At 48.5% G+C, this 18,758-nt stretch overlaps 1 protein-coding gene across 1 annotated transcript in view; it reads left to right on the top strand.

Moving 5' to 3' along the window:
• The first annotated feature begins 6,624 nt into the window (after positions 1–6,624).
• Positions 6,625–18,758, top strand: part of LOC144146410 (neprilysin-1-like) — a 59,046-nt gene continuing 46,912 nt past the window's right edge. Inside the window, exons 1-5 of the mRNA XM_077678364.1 lie at positions 6,625–6,668; positions 8,797–8,918; positions 14,910–14,984; positions 16,293–16,454; positions 18,471–18,557. Of these exons, the coding sequence (XP_077534490.1) occupies positions 6,625–6,668; positions 8,797–8,918; positions 14,910–14,984; positions 16,293–16,454; positions 18,471–18,557 (490 nt within the window). The remainder of the gene's footprint in view (positions 6,669–8,796; positions 8,919–14,909; positions 14,985–16,292; positions 16,455–18,470; positions 18,558–18,758) is intronic.

The following is an 18,758-nucleotide window of genomic DNA, read 5'->3' as shown; positions in this document are numbered from 1 at the left end:
GGCCTGAGCGTGCTCACGCGGACCGTGCGCAGCTCGCGCGCGAGACATCGTCGCCATATTTTTCGACTCCGGCGCAGCGAAGAGGACGCGACTGTCACCCGCTCTGAGCGACACTCGCCTCGTACGGTCGGTGGGGTCACTCACTCGTCGCCCAGCTCGCACACTTACGGTAAGCTTTCGTACACAGCGCCCAGGCCTTGTCGCGGAGGGTGAGGACGTTGAGAACTGCCAAGACCATTGTAAAGATCCGTTGCACGGCGAATTGGCTTGAGATGCCCCGAACGGTGGATTAGGGTTGGTGTTATTTTTCTTGAGTAATTATTCTGCAGGCAGTGGCAGAGAGCGGATCCTCGTGTTATGGCTGGGGACGTCTTCCTCCTCAGATCGGAGACAAAGCAGACCGCTCCTCGCGGACGTCAGTAATAGGTCCACGATACCGAATGGAGCGCCCTTTCCCTAGCACCGAATCCCCCCCCCCTTCCCCCCTAGAATACTCCATGTAAGAATTTTAAATTGCTGGGCTACATGTCGCAGTGGCTAAGGCGTTGGGCTTCTGAGTCCGAGGACGCAAGTTTGATTCCCGGCCGCGGCGGCCGTTTTTCTGATGAAGGCGAAAAGCGAAAACGATCTTGTGTTGGAGATTTCGGCACACGTTAAAGAACCTCGGGCGGCCATACTTAATCCGGAGCCCTCCACTACGGCGCGCCCCATCGCCATTGTGGAGACGGCGCGTTAAACCCCACAATCAATCAATCAATAGTGTGCCAGATTTTTACCAAACTTTGCCTGGTGTGCAAAAAGGTAGCTTTGCTGCACGACTTGTACGTTTAATTTCTTCGGCGTAGCATATGCTTTAAGGCTGGCCTTTTTGCGCAGCATGACAGCTATGCAGAAATTCCAGAAACGGAAAAGGCTGCGTACAGGTTTGGTGACTTTAGCTACAAGTGCAAATTGCTTGACAATATGACACACATAAGAATAAAAGTCAGACACAAAACACCGGAATTTGAATAAGTACGTGGGCGACTTTAGCTGAAAGTGCAAATTGTTTGAAATCTTAACACAACACAACATCGTTTATCATGGGTTCCCCCATCACTTTCGCCTCCCCAAAAATGTATGTGGCGCAGTCATGGTTGAATATTCCACCGATCTGGTCATGTCTACCTCATAGCCACGGCTGCCTCAGTGAACTTCATATGAGTGGCTACAGCGATCGCAGGAACGCTATTCGGAATAGGTTAAGCTGAAATAACCTTTTACTCGGACGTAATCACAAAGCTGGTGGGGAAAATGGTGGACAAGTGTAGGGATACCTGACAACTGTACTTCAAAAGTTACTGAAATTGTTCTTCACAGGTTCCTGGCACGAATTAAAGTTGCCTAATTGAAGTCTTTCATCATATCCAAGCATTGGGTTGTACGATCAGACGCGAAGCATCAATAATTGGCTCGCATACACATGGGGATATGTCGGAATTCAACGCTGTTGCATCCTTTCACGCCTGGGCAGTATACTATCTATTCCCACGGCAGCCGTGAGAATTACGTTCCCAAAATTCGAACCGCAGTCGCCTGCGATCTATGGCTGCGTTCCAATTCGCGGACAGCTTGCTACATTGCTTACGAAGCAGTCCAAGGAGGTTTGAACCTCCTTGAAGCAGTCTAACTAGACGCCTAGACGAATAAGAGTTGGAACGGCGCAGCGGTCCCGAACGCCACACCAACGAGGCGACAACCTCCTAGCAGACATGTTGAGAATGCAAGCCGCAGATTTCGCAAACAGTACCGTTATTATCACAAACATTACGTGATTTAAAAATTAAGGAAAATCATCTTAACCACTAGAAAATTATACTAAAAATTTCAGTAAAAGGATAAGTGCGTTTGTTAGAGCACTAATACGCAAAAAGGTGGCGCTGGCGTCGGAGACATTTAGATGAGAAGAACTGGGCAGCCAGAGTGCACAGGTACCTGTACCTTAAAAGTGTGGACACCCAATGGCGGAAGAGGACGCGAAAGCTGGCGACTAAATATACCTTGACCGCGGCAAATAAACAAGGGGGGGGGGGGCAGTTAAAAAGCAAGTGAAGGAAACAGAGACGCTCATGTGGAAAGAGAGGATGGAAAAGAAGGCGTCGCTGGGAATCTACAAAGCAAGCAAAAAAGAGATCCGGAAAGAGAACTTTTATGACAACAATAAAGGTAGTGCGTTGCTCTTTGAGGCGCGGGCTGGCTGCTTGAGAACTCGAACTTACATGAGCAAATATTCGTCCCAGGATGAGACATGTGTTGTATGTGGCAGGGATAAAGAAACAATCGACCACATAGTAATAGGATGCCAAAAGATTCAGCCGGATAGAATTGGGGGGAAAGTCCTACTTCCTGAGGCACTGGGCTTCGCAATAGATGGAAACATTAACTGGTCAGCAGTAGGTATTACTAAGCAGCGGCTAGAGTATTGGTGGAAAAAAAGCAGGGAAGTCGATAAAATAACAGCCCAGCCAGGGGTAGCGGTAGGGCAGAATTAAAAAGAAATCCGAGTTGAGAGACTAAATTTAAATTCAAACTACTAAGATAGGCTAGATGGCGCACGCCATCACCCCGATTCAAAGGGGAGGCCTTTAATCATCATCATCATCATCATCATCAGTTGCGACAGGAAGGTAGCCTTATGGTCCCTAGAAATTGCTAGAAATTGTGCTAGTCTGCCGTCCGCGCGCTTACTCTATGGGAAGGCGTGTCCGCGCCGCTGATGCATGCACAGCGCTGCGCAGAGGGCGCTGCGAGCAATCGGAGCGCCCGAGCGGCCGGAGCGAGAGCGGCCGGCCTGTGCCGCGCGCTACTGCCGCGGAGCGCGAGCGCGCATCGGGGTTTGTCGGCCACTTAGAGCGGTGAAATCGAATGGTACGAGGTACATCAGCTCACAATTGAAGGTACGATAGTACTATAAGACCTTTTAGTTTCACGCCCTAAGTTTTTCGCGAATTGGAGCCTCTTTGCGGCCGCTGAATTTCGCGAGTGAGACCGAAGGATGAAACCGCACCAACTAGCGTAGCCGTTTCGCTACCACCGCTTGAACCATTATTAAAGTGAAGCTTTCTATGTCTCACTGATGGCCTATATCGCCTCGAACAAGCACTGCAGGAAAGCCAACTGTCTCTGAAGACGGTGATGTTTGTGAGTAAAGTGAGAGGAAAAAAAAACGCTTCCCGTGTTCAGAATCGAAGCTGGCTCCATCGCGTTTTGAAGCCGACGTCTATCTCAATGCGCATTTCCAACATGGTCAAAGCAGTTTGGATTTGGAGAGGAGTGCAGTCAGAAAAAGTATCCACTCTTCCACTCCGCAACGATGGTTGAACACGAAGCTTTCTTCGCGTGAAATCAAACGGCAAAGGGTCGATGTCATATCCGACGCGATCATAAGTCCAAAATGCGTGTCAGTCAACGTGAAAGCTCAATGAGTCAAATTCAAAACTGAGACGACAAGGAATCGCTCACAAGAAAGCTTCGCGTTCAACCATCAATGTTGAGACAGTGAATCCCGTTCAAAAAGAGCTCCCTGCGGCACCAGAAGCTGCGTTTGTTCCACATTGAAACTACCGGGTCATTCCCGAACGTCATTGACGGTGACAAGCACGCAGCCGGCTGGTAGACTGACAAAAAGAAAAGCGAAAGCTTGAGTAAAATGTTGTACCAGCAAAAACTTGTTCCTATATACTTTGGGCAGAGTGCGGGGGGAGGGGGGATAAAGCAAGGTATATATGGTCATGACAGTATAAATAAACCTCAATATTTTTACTCCTTGGTTTCAAACAGCCGCGATTATAATGATTGGCCATAACACAAATATTCTCCCATTTTGCTTTCCACGCGTGTGTCTCGCAATTCCCTCCGAGTGTGTGGGTGACCAAAAAGAACCTGTGCGATGAGGAATGCAAGCGAAGTTACTGATTTGCAGCCGGGTGTTATTAAAAATCAGTTGCACGTACCCAATGCTGGCGAATGTTTCAAATCGTGGTATTCACGAAAATTACAGGCACGCAAAAGAGGTTTGATAGTACCCAAATTTTTGAAAATTTCGAGGTAAGCGGAGTGTTGGGTTAAGCGAAATGCGAAAAATGTATGGCCAGACCACTGGAGTAAGAGCTAGTGCTGGTAACAAACGCTCCAATGCACAGGGACGCTTCTGGATACAGGCAAAATAATTTGCAGAAAAAAAATTGTTCAGGTATTGCGGAAAAAGAACTGCGTGATGCACGCCTGTTTCGCCTTCGCATCTGGTCCCAAAAAAGTGTTTTCGAGCTTCTCAATGCCGCATCAACTGTTGGTCGCCAACGCTATATTCTATCTTGCTGTGAAGCAGGCAAAGCTGATGTTTTTCTTGTTCCTGCCGTTTTTGGCACTTCTTGAGACCAGTCGTCGTCCACATAATCAGAAGGGTCTTCCCCAGCTATATCAACAATGTAGGCGTCGGACAGCACTCCGCTAACGGGACATCGGCCGCGCACAGTGCGTACTCCGCGCAAATTGGCCGTTCGCGGCGTTGTGCGGCGGGTAATGGGAGCTAAGCTTTAACCGAGAGCTTATCAGCTGCCTGCAGCGGATGTTGCATTGCGTCCTCTTTGTCAACATTTATAGATATTCGTGATCCCCGAATGGACGTTTCGAGACAAAGGGTGAAAATGTCGCCTATGGCAGGTATATGCACGGTAAAAAAATGTTTCGACTTAACCGGTATTTCGAGATATCCGAGTTCGAGTTATGGAGAAATCACTGTATCTGATGACTGAAGGTGATTAAACTTTGTATGCATGTGCACACGTCTTGTTTTTTTATTCGTAATGTACATTTAGCAGATTCCCAGTTGACTGGACGTAACTGAGGGGGCCGCGAAGACGCGCGCTTAAGGGCCTCCAGATCAACGATGCGAAAGGTCAGAAGGCACCGGTTCGAGCTGCTTTATTTACATACACGTACAGGGGACAACATCTTGGGAAACTTGCAAAGAAAGACGGTTCCAAAGAGCCATACAAAAAAAGCGGAGCGCCGACACACCACACACACATTTTCAGGCGCTGACTAATCCATCAGTTAACAACGGCGGGGATATTCATAAAGAACGGTTGTTTGCTTGGTAATGTAGCTGAAGTCCCGCAGGATGTTTCCAAGCTGGAAAACGATGCCGTGCCGGCAGTGTTCCCGAAGCTCCCGAATATGTGTCGAAATCGAAATAGCGTAGCGACACGATTCCGCGGTTTTTAGGAAACTCGATCCTTCATAATACGCGAAAACGTACTCCTGTCACTTCACGCTTCGGTTAAAACTCTTCGTACTGGTAAGAACCAACTTATTTGGCTAATCTGGTTTGTCGACAGAAGCGGATAGGGTTCGAAAAGGGGCAGTTAAATTGGGCTGAACCCGCCCAGAAACAGGGCAGAGTATACGAAGGCAGCAGCGGCACGGCAGAGCGCCGTCCGCCGCTGCCCATCGCGCCGGCCGGCCACCGCGCTCCGATTGACTGCAGCGCCGCCGCTGCATGCATCACGGAGGAGCCCCCTTCGCGGCCGGCGGACGGCAGACTAGCACATATTTCTAGGGACCATAGTAGCCTGCATCGTTGCTTACAGCTGTCCCCTGCTCGAAGCAGTCTTCGTTGACTGCTTCGTTCGAATTGGAACGGGGCTTAACATGGCGGAATGTCCGCGAATACGGCAACAAAGCCGCCTAAAGGGGAAATTGGAAAGCACCCTACGCCTGTGATTAGCTAAGCACGCCACCTGGAGCATCGTTAGATCAAGTATCCGAAAAAAGCCCATGCTGCCGACTGTTTCCGTAGCATTGTGGTGTAGCACACGTTTCAATCAGGAGGACTGTGGTTTGAAACCGGAATAGGGGAGCTCCATTATTTCGGTTTTCAAAATTTGACTAGCTTCTAGCTTTTCTTCATCGAGCTTTTGTTAACAAATTTTTCGCTGTGGAATTTTTCGCTATCGAGAGAGAGAGAGAGAGAGAGAGAGAGAGAGAGAGAGAGAGAGAGAGAGAGAGAGAGAGAGAGAGAGAGAGAGAGAGAGAGAGAGAGAGAGAGAGAGAGAGATAACTTTATTACGCAACAATGCGAGAGTGGTTCCTCAGTCCAGGGGCCCATGTGCTGTCCAGGCTGCCGTAGCCCTGGTCACAAGCAGGAGCTGGTCCTCAGGTCGACAGCTGGACAGCAGTATCTCCCACTGCTCAGGGGAACCGGGGGACGGGTTCAGGGGCGGGAGGGTACGAGTTTTTTGTGCAGTCGATTGATATGTGTGTCAGACGTCCTGGTTCCTGGCAGAATTTACACTTATCAGGTTGGGTTCAGTTCATGATAGGTATGTTTCCGCTGTAGCCACCTCGGTGTTTTCACGGGAGCCTGTCAGGTCAGCTAGGCTTTTGTGGAAACTCGCGTGACAAATTTTCTTAGTAATTCTCACGGCGGCCGTGAGAGTAGACACTGCCTATTGTTTTACGTTACATTTCAAATTACCACTCGTGTTTTCCGCTTCACCTTCACAATTCGTTTTCTCTGCGAAGACAAGATGTCGGAACGAAGGGCAAAACTAATCGCAGTTTTTTTTCCGTCCCATACCAGGAATGCGGCCTCCTGTAGACATTGGTCGTACGGCGGACGCCCCTCCGTAAGTTGGCTTCACCTCTGACGTATACATGGACTCTAACTGTAGACACACCTATGCCACAGTGTACTAAAAGGTAAAGGGTGTCGTGCGGGTGGGGGAAAACCAATGGAGAGCGCGGGTCCCTTTTGCGATGAAAAATCTGTATGGAACGCAGGCGCATAGAGTTTCTTAGTAAGAAACTCTATGCACAGGCGTTCCCCAGAGAACTTCTGTTGCAGCCAGCGCCACCTATAAGTTTTAAATCAAACTAAACAGTTATTTGGCAAGTTGAAATAGACAAATATGACTATTTGGGGCAATAAATAAAGATTAATTTAACAAACAGAACTTCTGGAGCCAACTGGCAAGCAGCGGCCGCCAGGGGGCGCTGCTTACAACAGAAGCAAAATATGTTTTAAGAGAAGGTTGAGAGCAATGGATAAACGTAGGTGGACAAGCTAAGATTTTTAAGTACCTATACTTGAAAAGCGTGGAAACACAGTGGTTAAGGAAGACTGGAAGGCTAAAGATGAAATACGGAAAGGACAGTGGCGAATCCGAAACAGCCAAGGTAACCAAGAAAAAAAAAACAGGCAAGGCAGATAGAAACGAATAAATGGAGAGAAAAAATGGAAGCTAAAACGTCGTTAGATGCACAGGGCTGACAAATTGAACATCTGAAAGGAAAATTTCTACGATGATTCCCAAGGCAGTGCCTGGCTTTTTGAGGCTAGAGCAGGTTGCTTCCGAACTAAGAGCTTTGTGGGGAAGTATTCACAAAATGATGGGGTATGCGTAGTCTACGGAAAAGAAACAAACTATGCGGCACATAGTGTTAGAATGCGAGGGCATCCATCCAAATCAACATGAGGAAAAGTTTTGGCTTCCAGAAGCCCTAGGATTTAACGGTAGCACAGAGGAAGTTAACTTCAAGGCTGTCGAGGCGACGAAAAGATTAGAATGCTGGTGGACGAAAAGCAGGGAGGGGAATATTGCCTAGGTCAGCTACCACCTGTAACAGAAAAAAAAAAGTATTTTGTGCCTGCCCTAAGCAGCGCTAGTATTAAACCAAGAATGTAAAACATATATTACTCCTGTTTGGTAAGTTGAACGTCATGACCCCGCTGCAAACGGGATAACAATAGCAATCATCATCATCATAATCATCATCACCATCATCGTTCCTCAGCAGCATTTCATCGCAAAAGGGACCCCCCCCCCCCCTAATCGGCTCCGAACGACACATCTCTCTTCTAGTACACTGTACCATGCTCCGGCCATAGTTTCGTACTAAGATATGCGGAAACGTGGCGCCAGTGTCTAGGCGAGCCGTGCCCAGCGCTAGAATGAACTAGCGTTCGGTAACTTACCCACTTCCATTCCGGGAACGAAAGACGAAAGGCAAAAACGCGTTTTTTTCAAGTCGGAAAAAAACGACAAGATTATCAAGAACTTCCAAATTTCGCCCTACAGTGATGGCGTAGGGCGGGAGTGACAGAAGTAGAGGCCACCACTAGAAACCTAATTATCGGTGTGTTAGCCACTAGCTAGCGTTCAGGTGATACGGTGAAACAGAACTAGAAGCACCTGCTACAACCACCCAGTCTTGTTTCTTGGCGGAGGCTTTTGTCTGCGGCCACCAATCGCACAAACAAGATCCTGTGACGTCATAGAGACGTCTCCAGAAAGTGGCTGGGTGTACCTCTGCTTTGTATGTTTTTCTCAACACCTCCGTCATTTTGTGAAGTTACTGATAAAATTGGTAGCATTTTTAGGAGCACAAAGTGGTGGTTTCAATCAACCATACTTGTATTTTGTCTTCATGCATCATTGATCTTAACCAAAGGAGGGAAACCGCAGCCATTCCCCTTCCGCAGGGTCTACAGCTATGGATGCGTCTCATTTGGAAGTGTCGTCTGCTATCGAACGGCGCACAGCCTCATTTCTGTTAAGCTACCTTTGTTTGGTTGCCTGTAAGCTCGTGGTGAGGTGGTTACATTTGCGGTGAAAAATCACTTGGGTTAATAGGATGTTAAGTAGAATGACGGGCTTACATTTTCCCCGCACCTGTAGCTCCTACAAAACTTCTAAACCTGGTTTAAAGTAAGCAGGTTACCGCTCGGGGCTCACCGGGCTTTCTCGCGCGCAGTCCAGCTCCCAAGTCCGAGAACTTCCTCAACACGTGCGTGACCATCGTGGCCGTACTGATCGTGGTCACGCTTATCGTCATGGGATTCATCCTCCTCAAGTGCTTCAGCGTCCAGGAAGCCTGTGAGTAGCACTGATGACAACCTCCTTCGGGTGAGGGGTGTGTAACGCCTACGCACATTAAAGGGACCCCGCAACACTTTTTTCAACTTTAAAAAAAAATCTTAACTGCTTGCAGAACGCAGTCACCCAACACATCCAGTACTTAGATTAGGGCGTCGCAAGTACCTTAGCCAAAAATTGCCTCTCTATACCAATCAGATAACTTGTAAACTCGCTGAAAAGATTTTTCTGTCTTTCCCGTTCTTGACGTTCTTCGACAGCGCGAATTACGCCACTAAGGCCATGTAGCGGCTGTTGGCCGGTTTTCCTTCAGTTGCAGCGATGAACGCTTTTCGATGGCAAGTTTAAAAAAAAAAGCCACAAAAACGAAGCAGACATGGAAGGCGTATCTGGTGCAACATGCAAATCACGCAGTGGCGCTCCGTGCTGGCGATAACTAGCTTTCTCAGTGGTTCCAGACGCGAAGGAAAGAGTGAAAGCGCTCATCGAAAGTGTTACAGGGTCCCTTTAACTGCGACCGAAGACGCACGTGCTCTATATCTTAGCCCATCACATACCCCCAAAACACTGCGGTTAGCTTTTAATTCTAGGGCATTGTTATACCCCCTCCCCTCGTGTGTTTTATGTCACTGCGATTTCCTTCACTTCCTGAATTAAGGGCGACACACATGTGCGGAGAGCGATGCGTTTCTGCGTGCGTTTTCTATCTCCGGAAACCGGTTCGGCAGCGGTGAAGAACGCGCATGAAGCCTGCAGGAGCGGTATTCTCGTGTTTGTCTGCTTTGAAAACGTCCGTTTTGCGTTCGTTTTATTGTGACGTACTTCCAATTGCATTTGGGCTTTGGATTCACTTTTGTGCAACTGTTCTTGTAAACACGCTTTAAACGACTAACCATATTTTAAACTATCTTTTATGTGTTTATTGTTCCGCCAGCGAACCAACAACAAGGCGACGAAAAATCGACTGCTCCGAGCATAGGCTCCGAGAAGCCGCCGCTCATAGCTCCGCCGTGCTTGCATGGCGTCACATCCGGGTGTTCGCTTTTAGCCAATCAGGGCTTGCTCGAAACGGAGACTTTGGAAACGGGCACAGAACGGACAAAACACGAGAATACCGCCCCAGGACCGGTTTTAAAGAGGGGAAAAACTCGTGCGAAAACGCATTGTTGTCCGGGCATATTCCTCTAGGCAGCGCAGAGCTGTGCGTGTGTGTGTGTAGCCTACTTTTTCGTGCAGTCCTGAGCGCGGCTTTGTTTTGGTGATATGAACCAACAAGCCCAAAGACTTTCGATTGCACCGAGTCCATTCCTACTGGACGGAGCGAGAAAACGGATTGCGCTTTTTGTGAGGTAATTCTTGCGGCTAACATTCGAAACACCTTGACGGCAGTAAAAGGAGTGTTGTCTGCCCCCGTGTGCGACCACGCCCAGCGCCGTACAGTACCACCATGACGTCACTATTTTATTCAAAAATCGGAGACTGTGATATTCTGTTGCAAGAGATCAGACGTGAGGCAATTAGCGGATTAAGGGAATACCCTAAGGTGTAACCCACAGGCATCTACCATTCTCCGAGAAACAGACGCAGACATATGTGGCTAATGCAATATTCCGTCACGAAGGGTTGCGAAACTATAGCGTAATGGTTGGTGCTTTGACGGGATGAATGATGCTTTTCAAATGATCGGTCGTTGACGTGAGAGTATAGACGCTTGAAATTCCTGCTCTTAAACCGTGATAGCGTCCAGGAGACTAGGACCCAATTGTATCAGAATCAGTGCTCAATGAGCTATAGACTTCCCTTGTGACAGGAGCCCGAAATATTGTACCGTATTTTTGCGATTCCAAGCACCCACCGATTCTAAGCACCCTCCCCTAGTTTCGGGGAAAAAAAAATTGGAATAAACGTTTGCATGCGAATCTGAGCACCCATTTACCTATGCAAACGTCACAAGGTGTATTCCAGATGCGTGCGAACGGGTACGAGTTCAGGTTATAGCCAAGTCATTTATGAAGTTTCCAGTTAAAACAATTAACGGAACATAAGATGACCTGAGAGCGGCGTCCCAAGCGGCACAACGGACTCGAATGGTAGTGAGGGTTGCTGAGGATCACACGTAAGCGGTGGGTTCACTGCCTGTACGTTTTTTTCTTTGCGTCCCTATCGTAAATATACGGCCGCGCGAAAAAAAAAAAAAAAAGGGGGGGGGGAGGGGGTAATCTAGGTTTCTCAAATCTAAGCACCCCCTAACTTTGGGAGTCACGATGGTTTGAACAAAAGGGGTGCTTAGAATCGAGTAAATACGGTATTTGCTGTTGCTAGCTATACTGGTACACGATCTTTGTAAGTCTCACTGCAACTCTACAATTTGGTTCTGAAGGTCGAGGAGACATGGGGAGGTGTGCAAGCGACTAGCGTGACCAGGAACGCATTAATACGAGGTCGGCCGATACGTTAGAGCAGGCCAAGAAACAAAATTTTCCTGCAGGGGTAACTAGGGTAGGCTGTTGTGAGTGTTACTGCAGATTCGTGGTAAAGTGGGTGAGGCAAGGGGCATATGGAGGGGGCAACAGCACGAGCCTGCGTGTTCGAACAGTGGGGCTGTTGTAGGGCTGTCCTTGACAGTCTGTGCTGGGGCGGTGTTCCCGTGTTTGTCCGTTTTGAAAACGTCCGTTTTGCGTCCGTTTTACTGTGACGTAGTTCCAGTTGTAGGTAGACCTTGGGTTGACTTTTGCGCAGCTCTTCTTGTAAACACATTTTAAACGACTAAACCTGTTTTAAACTATCTTTTATGTGTTAATTATTCAACCAGCGAACCAACAAGGCGACGAAAAATCTTCTGCTCCAAATCGTCTGCTCCGACAAGCCGCGGCTCATAGCTCCGCCGTGCTTGCATCGGGTCACATCCGGGTGTTCGCATTTACCCAACCAGGGCTTGCTCAAAACGGACACTTCTGAAACGGACACAAAACGGACAAAACACGAGAATACCGGCCCTGGTATCGTGTCACGCTCTCTGGAGCAGGTTTCTTCGCTTCGCGAAAACCGGTTTCCAGTGTAGAAAAATGAATAAAAACATTGGCCGCGTATCGGCTCCTTTCATTCCAAACGTCAGCGAAAGACGATTGTCTTTCGTCGACATTTGCCAAGTAAACGCATCCCTTCGCGCGTCGCGCTCCTCCCAAGGTAAAAGCGCTAGAGGTTTGCCCAAGTCAGTTTAAATTTACCGCGTTCCACTGCTCCAGGACGGGTGCCTCGTTGCCAGCGCTGCCGTACGGTGGAGACACGCGTAAATCGAGGCGCCCCACTTCAACTTTATAGAACCACATACTCCACATGCGTTCTAAGCGAAACGTGGAATCTATCTAGTGGAACATGTCGTACCTGTTTTCGTTTTATTTCTTAAAATGGCGCTAGAAGCTAAAGTGGCGCGGGTCACAGCAGGCGACGGAGTGAATTGTTTTCTATGCAGTAGATGCAGTATTTTATTTGAATCAACCATACATGGATTTGTTATGCAGGAACACTGCAAATATCACCTATGTATTGATTTTTTGCCTCATATTTGCGTAATGTTTCGTTCTTGTTCAACAATGTTTACAAGTGTGAATATTGCCACCGGACTAAAACGTTTAGATGTAGATGTAGGTGTATAAACCTATTCTGCAGCTTATGTGTCACTTTGGCCGTGGGGCTGAATCGAGTCACAGACAGACCAAAATTTCTGCGTTTAAATGGCCCAAGAAAGGCTGTCGTCTTTAATAAAAGAAATATACCAGGGTCTTATATTTTGATATACGGTGTCTTATATTACCCTTGGATTAATTGGCATATTCATGGGAGGTTGTGGCCATTACTACACCAGGGTGGCAAATCCTGCTCCGGTGAGGGAGTGCGTTACCTGCAACGGTCGCCGGGGTCAGGCTGCACCCCAAGCCTCATTTTGCAATTCCATCAACACGCGGATTTTTTAATCTGGTGGGAATTGTACGGCACCGGGATTCGAACCACGGTCCTTCTGCACGCATGTCCCTGAAGAAGAAAGTGTATGACAGCTGCACCTTACCCGTACTCACCTACGGGGCAGAAACTTGGAGGCTCACTAAGAGGGTCCAACTTAAATTGAGGACGACTCAGCGCACTGGAACGGAAGATGATAGGAGCAACATTAAGGGACAAGAAGAGAGCGGAGTGGGCCAGGCAACAAACGCGTATTAAGGACATATTAGTAGAAATTAAGAAGAAGAAATGGATGGACGTGGGCAGGACATGTAATACGAAGGCAAGAAAACCGTTGGTCATTAAGGGCAACAGAGTGGATCCCTAGAGAAGGTAAGCGTGGCAGGGGGCGGCAGAAAGTTAGATGGGCAGATGTGATCAAGAAGTTTGCGGGGATAAATTGGTCGCAGTTAGCACAGGACCTGTGTAGTTGGAGAGTAATGGGAGAAACCTTTGTCCTGCAGTGGGCGTAGACAGGCTGGTGATATTACCCTTGATAAAATTCCTTCCCATCAACGCATTCGTGAGATAAGGCGATGCCGACTTTAACGGGGATCGGTATAAACTTGGTCTTTGTATGTTGGCTTTCCCACAGTGAGGGTTGCACAGTGAAGCACGACCAACTAAGGAGGCAGTATGATTACATATATGATTACTATATAGATTCTATACTACTGTATATATATATATATATATATATATTTCTATACGATTACTGTATAGAAATTAGCGGCTAAGCCGACTGTACCATTGTTAGAGACGCTAAGATGACTCCAAAGTTACCGACAAGGAAGAGGCCGAACCTAAATGGAATCGTCGTACAGACAGCCCACTGCTCCCCCGTTTCAGCAGATTTTAACTGGGTGGAACTGAATTTAGTTTTCGTCGTCTTTGTATCATTTTTTCTCCTTGCTTCACCTTGAATCCGTGGGCTGCTGAGAATGCAGTCACCTTTTTAAGTCGATTCATACAGAGAATTTGTCCTTTCCTAATAAGGTGAAGTTGTGAGATTTCAGTTACGTAGGGGTTAGGAGCATTGTTCGTAATATAAGCGACTTCCCCAATCTGTCACTATATACGTTTAAAGGGGCCATGAATACAGAATACAACCTTGTGAATTCGAAAGAAAAAAAACTTTTGAATTTCGCGCTGCAGGACGTCCACCGTAACGCAATACTGTGAACGGTGACGCAATAGATTTGATTGATTGTAGGGTTTAACGCGCCGACGCAACGCAGGCGATGAGGCGCGCCGTAGTGGAGGGCTCCGCATTAATTTTGACCACCTGGGGATCTTCAACGTGAGCCGAAATGTCGTACACACGGACGTTTTTGCTTTTCCCCTCCATCAGAAAAGCGACCGCCGCGGCCGGGAATCGAACCCGCGGCCTCATGCTCAGCAGCGCAACGCCTTAGCCACTGAGCCACCGCGGCGGGTACGGTGACGCAATAAAGGGGACATTAAAAAGATACGAGTGTGTCAGCGGCACGTTAATAATTTAAGCGATGCAGTTAAAACTCGATTCAAAAGAGATCAAACGAGAGTAGAGGCCCCGCTACAATTGCCTATAGTCATGTTTCTGGGTCACGGGGTCGGTCGGCGGCCGCCAACGCCCCAACAAGATTCTGTGACGTCATAGAGACGCCGCCGGAAAGTGCCTGGAAAAGTCGCCAGTGCTTCATCCGTTTTTCTTAATAGAGAGTTTCAGGGCGGAAAGCACCACTTTAGCGCGCCCATAGCGTTAGCGGGCACGCTAACCGTCGCGTAACGAGGCGCTATCCGTTTGCGATTGCGGCGCGCTAACGTTAACGCCACAGCTAAAACGCTATACTAAAACTCTCTAATATCTCGATTATTTGTTTCGAGTTTGCGATAAAGTTTGTATAATTGTTATCAGGACAAAGCGGGTTTTTAAATGAACCAGGCTGTATACCTTGTCCTCACGGTCACTTTAAGGACAATGTTTACCATAAGTATCGTCCTTTCCCGCAGGCAACAGGACGACGATCGCCCTCGCCGGCGTGAACAACTCACTTTCCTGCGAGAGTGACGAGTGCAAGTCCTACGGTGAGTAAGAATGCGTTCATCATACGCCGAGCACAAGAAGTACGAGAGCACACAGCACACCGATATGCGAGCTGGTCTGAAACCATGTTGTCTTTTACGGCCGATTATTGTCTTGTTGCCTTATCGGTACGCGCAAAGTGGTTTAAATCTAATACCGCAGCGGATAAGCAGTTGGACGCCTGTTTTCTCGAATGCTAGTTCTGCACGGATAGTCCTACAACATGATCTATTAGCATACCACCTTTCCGAAAAAAAAGTCTCACATCCACGCTGTGAAGGTGGTTGGAAAGCAAAGCTTAAAACGCCACCCACAACAATTGCCCATGCGACGTCACTTCAATTCACACACGTGGCTCTACAAAGAGTTGCAACCAGAGATCCTGCCAGCCATTATTTTGAATTGAGAGGGGGGGGGGGGGGGGGGGGGGGGGGCGTCCCGAACGCAGCAGCATGCAGCGTCGGCCACGGCCGGGCTGGAGCGGCGGACGCCGCCGCTGTAGTCCGGTCGTGAGTCGGGAGAAAGAAAAACGGAGAGGAGCGCCTTTCAAAGGGTGAGGCAGCGGAACCTAGCCATCCTGGTGTGCTAGCTCGGGGCTACACCACCGCGCGACACAAGCACAGACACCGAAACCATGCGGCATGTGAGCTTAAGTGATTCCCATTTGTACCGATTTAAGCTAGTTAGTTTAGTAAGTTTGAGAATTGCGAGAGAGCTGAGGGAACTTTTATGATCGCTTTCGCCTTTTGATATACCTCTAAAACACAACCGAATTTGTAATCACCAATTTAGAAAACGGAGACCCAGTCGTGGCAAGCAGTGCGCAAAAGGTAGCGTTTCTTTAGAGGCCAGATGTCTGTATGTGGTCTCTACATTGTTTTCACACCCTGCAAACCAATCCTTAACGTATGTTTGCCGCAGTACCACTTAATTCCGTCGGGTGCGGGTTACCCTGGATGTGCTGTCGAACAAGTTAATCAAGCAGTGCGAAGGCACCACGCAATGGACGCGAAGTTGTACCAAAACAGGTTCAAAACAATGTCGCTAAAGCAGACGACAACGCCATACCGCCGACGCCGACGCCGGCGAGCAGGTACTTCCGCGCGGAGAACGCTGTGTAAATTCACCGCGCCATCTCTACTGTGTTCCGTGAGTGCAACCCTCCATTTGATTACACCGAGTGCAACCCTCCATTCGATTACAATTGATTACACCGAGCAATGGGTGATAAAGGTAAAGTGCAATTGTGGAAACAGTGGGCAAAGAGAAGAGACCTGCTTTCTCCTCCCCGTGTCGCATTCCATGCGCAGCCCTGACGATCCAGTCAGCCAAGCTGGACTTCCAGGAGCCGTGCGAGGACTTTTACGAGCACGTGTGCGGCGGCTGGAGGCGCATGGCCAAGGTGCCGCCCGACGAGGTCTTCAAGAGCATCGCCCGGGACATGCACCGGGCCGTGGAGGACCAAATCTCCGGCAAGTTGGGACGAGCATGCTCCGCTGCTGCCGTATCTCACACCCCTCCCCCTTCCCCCTTTGTGGCACTCACGTGTTCCTAACACTAAATCTAGAGCAGTGGTTCTAGATTCTGGACCAACTCCACCCAACTTACTCCTTTTTTCCAAACCTTGCCGACAAGTCAATACATGTGTGGCTTCTCTGCATGACATGTACGTTCTAACTACTCCGCGTAGCGCACTTTTCACCGTCGGTATTTTTCTCAACACGCTGGATGCGCGGAAAAACCGGGCACATAAATGGTAAGCCTATCACAGGTCAATATGACACGCACCAGCCTAGAAGTCAAACACAAAATAGCGACACTGAATAGGTGCGTGGGCGATTTTAGTTGCAAGTGTAAATTGTTTGATACTATGACACGACTCAATATAGCTCGTAGTGGGGTCCCCCGTTTCTTTCTCAAGCTAAAGAGGGGCCCCCGCACATTGACACTGATCTAGAGAGAGAGACAGGGCAAATTTTATTTTGAATGAAAGAAAAAGAGGAAGAGATGATAGCTCCGTGGAGTCCGGGTGCCTCCGTCGACCCTCCCAGTGATGGTCTCCTGGATGAAATTCACCAGGCCACGCAACTCTTTTCTGGTCTTCCGGGTCTCTATATCATAGGGTTGTCTATAGCTACTCTATGGCCGGGGCCTAGCCATGCGGGATGTTTCGACGTCAAAACATCGCCCGAAATTTAGGCATGCGGAAAAATCACGTGTATTGTTCGGGCATCCGGGGCAGTCTCTCTTAGTTTTTATTTTTGATTTTATAATGGCGTCCAGACCTTCCCCCCCCCCTCCCCCCCCCCCCCCCTCGATTCTAAGTATATTCCTGGCTGCGCAACTGCTCTAAGTGTACGGCTGTCCAATCTGTATGTAAAGCGGGCATTCCCCTAAGATGCGTTGTTGCTTGTGTACGGCGCTGGCGCCTGGTCAGGAAAAGCAAATGGCGGCGCCCACCTCTAGCAAGGAAACTGGTGTATAGTTTACAGTTGTCTAAACCTGTGTGTAAAGCGGGCATTCCCCTAAGATGCGTTGTTGCTTAGCGATGGCGTTGCAAAGAGCGGCATATGGGGCGTGTTTTTAGGGGCGAAGCCCCATGGGGTTTCCAACGCTTTCACTAGAACGCTTCGTGCTTCAAACACACGAGACTTTAACAGCAAAGCCGTATATATATACCTCAACACCCCAACGGTTTCATCTCCGTGGACAGAAACGCCGAGGTGCCAAGAATAGACTGACACACAGCATGGTTCGCCCCTCCCCAGGTTTCACGTTAGTGGAGGTGGCCCGGGATATTTGTTCCTGCTAGTTTGTAGGAGGGGTAATCTATCTGGTGTGTGTAGCGTACCAGCTTGCGCTTGTCTGAATGTGGTCTGTTGGTGTCTTTCTAGATCCGGGTGCGGTTGTGGTAACAGCGGTCTTGACTGCCTTTCCTGTTGCATTTTTAGGTGAAGTTGTTGCGGGCTTGATCCTTTCGGTGTGAAACTTTCTAGAGGAGCACCAACAGCACAGCTATAGTTGAAAAATAACAATGCATGTACTAGGTTTGAGCCAGGAAAAAGTGCCGGGGCGATTAGTGGGCGGCAGGCAGAGGACAAAGCGCTACTACCAAGTTGGTTGGTATACGACGTGCCCAAGACACCCGGTACCTTCCTTGGTACCGGTACCTGACACTTGGTACCAAGAGAGGTACCAGGTGTCTTGTCTTGGGCACCCGGTACCTGACACTTGGTACCAAAGGAGGTACCGGGTGTCTTGGGCACGTCGTATAACCAAGACGGGTTATTTGTTTCTTAATCAAGCTTACACCAACAACTCCATTTTATAGCGCAGCTGTAGTTCTTATCGGTTCGACTGCCACTCAAGGATACGTGATACGAAATGTATATACGACTGGAGCCGTAGTGTCACGTCCGCTACGTTTTTTTGAAGCTCGTTCGAAAAAATTACACTCCAATTTATTTCACTTGGCTTTCTTTTTTCAGAAATACTGAACAACACAGTGATATCGTACCGGGACCAGACGGCGGCTCAGAAGGCTGCAGCCCTCTACCAAGGCTGCATCAACATAGGTGCGTATAGTTCGATGGTAACTAAAGCGCAAGAAAACGAGCGCTGTAGAAGAAGCACTTGCAATAACAGTGTTGTTGCAATTCAACGCATCGTTGTTGTACGTGTTTCTTCTATCGTCTTGCTTTCTTGCGCCGTAGTTACCTTCAAGCATGATGTGCCAACTCGGCCACATCAAGCTTTTGGTATGCATAGTTGTACTT

Source organism: Haemaphysalis longicornis, unplaced genomic scaffold (genome assembly GCF_048455015.1).
Source record: "Haemaphysalis longicornis isolate Haplotype H1 unplaced genomic scaffold, Haemaphysalis longicornis Haplotype H1 scaffold_7, whole genome shotgun sequence".
Taxonomy (NCBI): Eukaryota; Metazoa; Arthropoda; class Arachnida; order Ixodida; family Ixodidae; genus Haemaphysalis; species Haemaphysalis longicornis.
The sequence above is the reverse complement of the archived record's forward strand: the minus strand, read 5'-3'. Positions and strand labels throughout refer to the sequence as shown.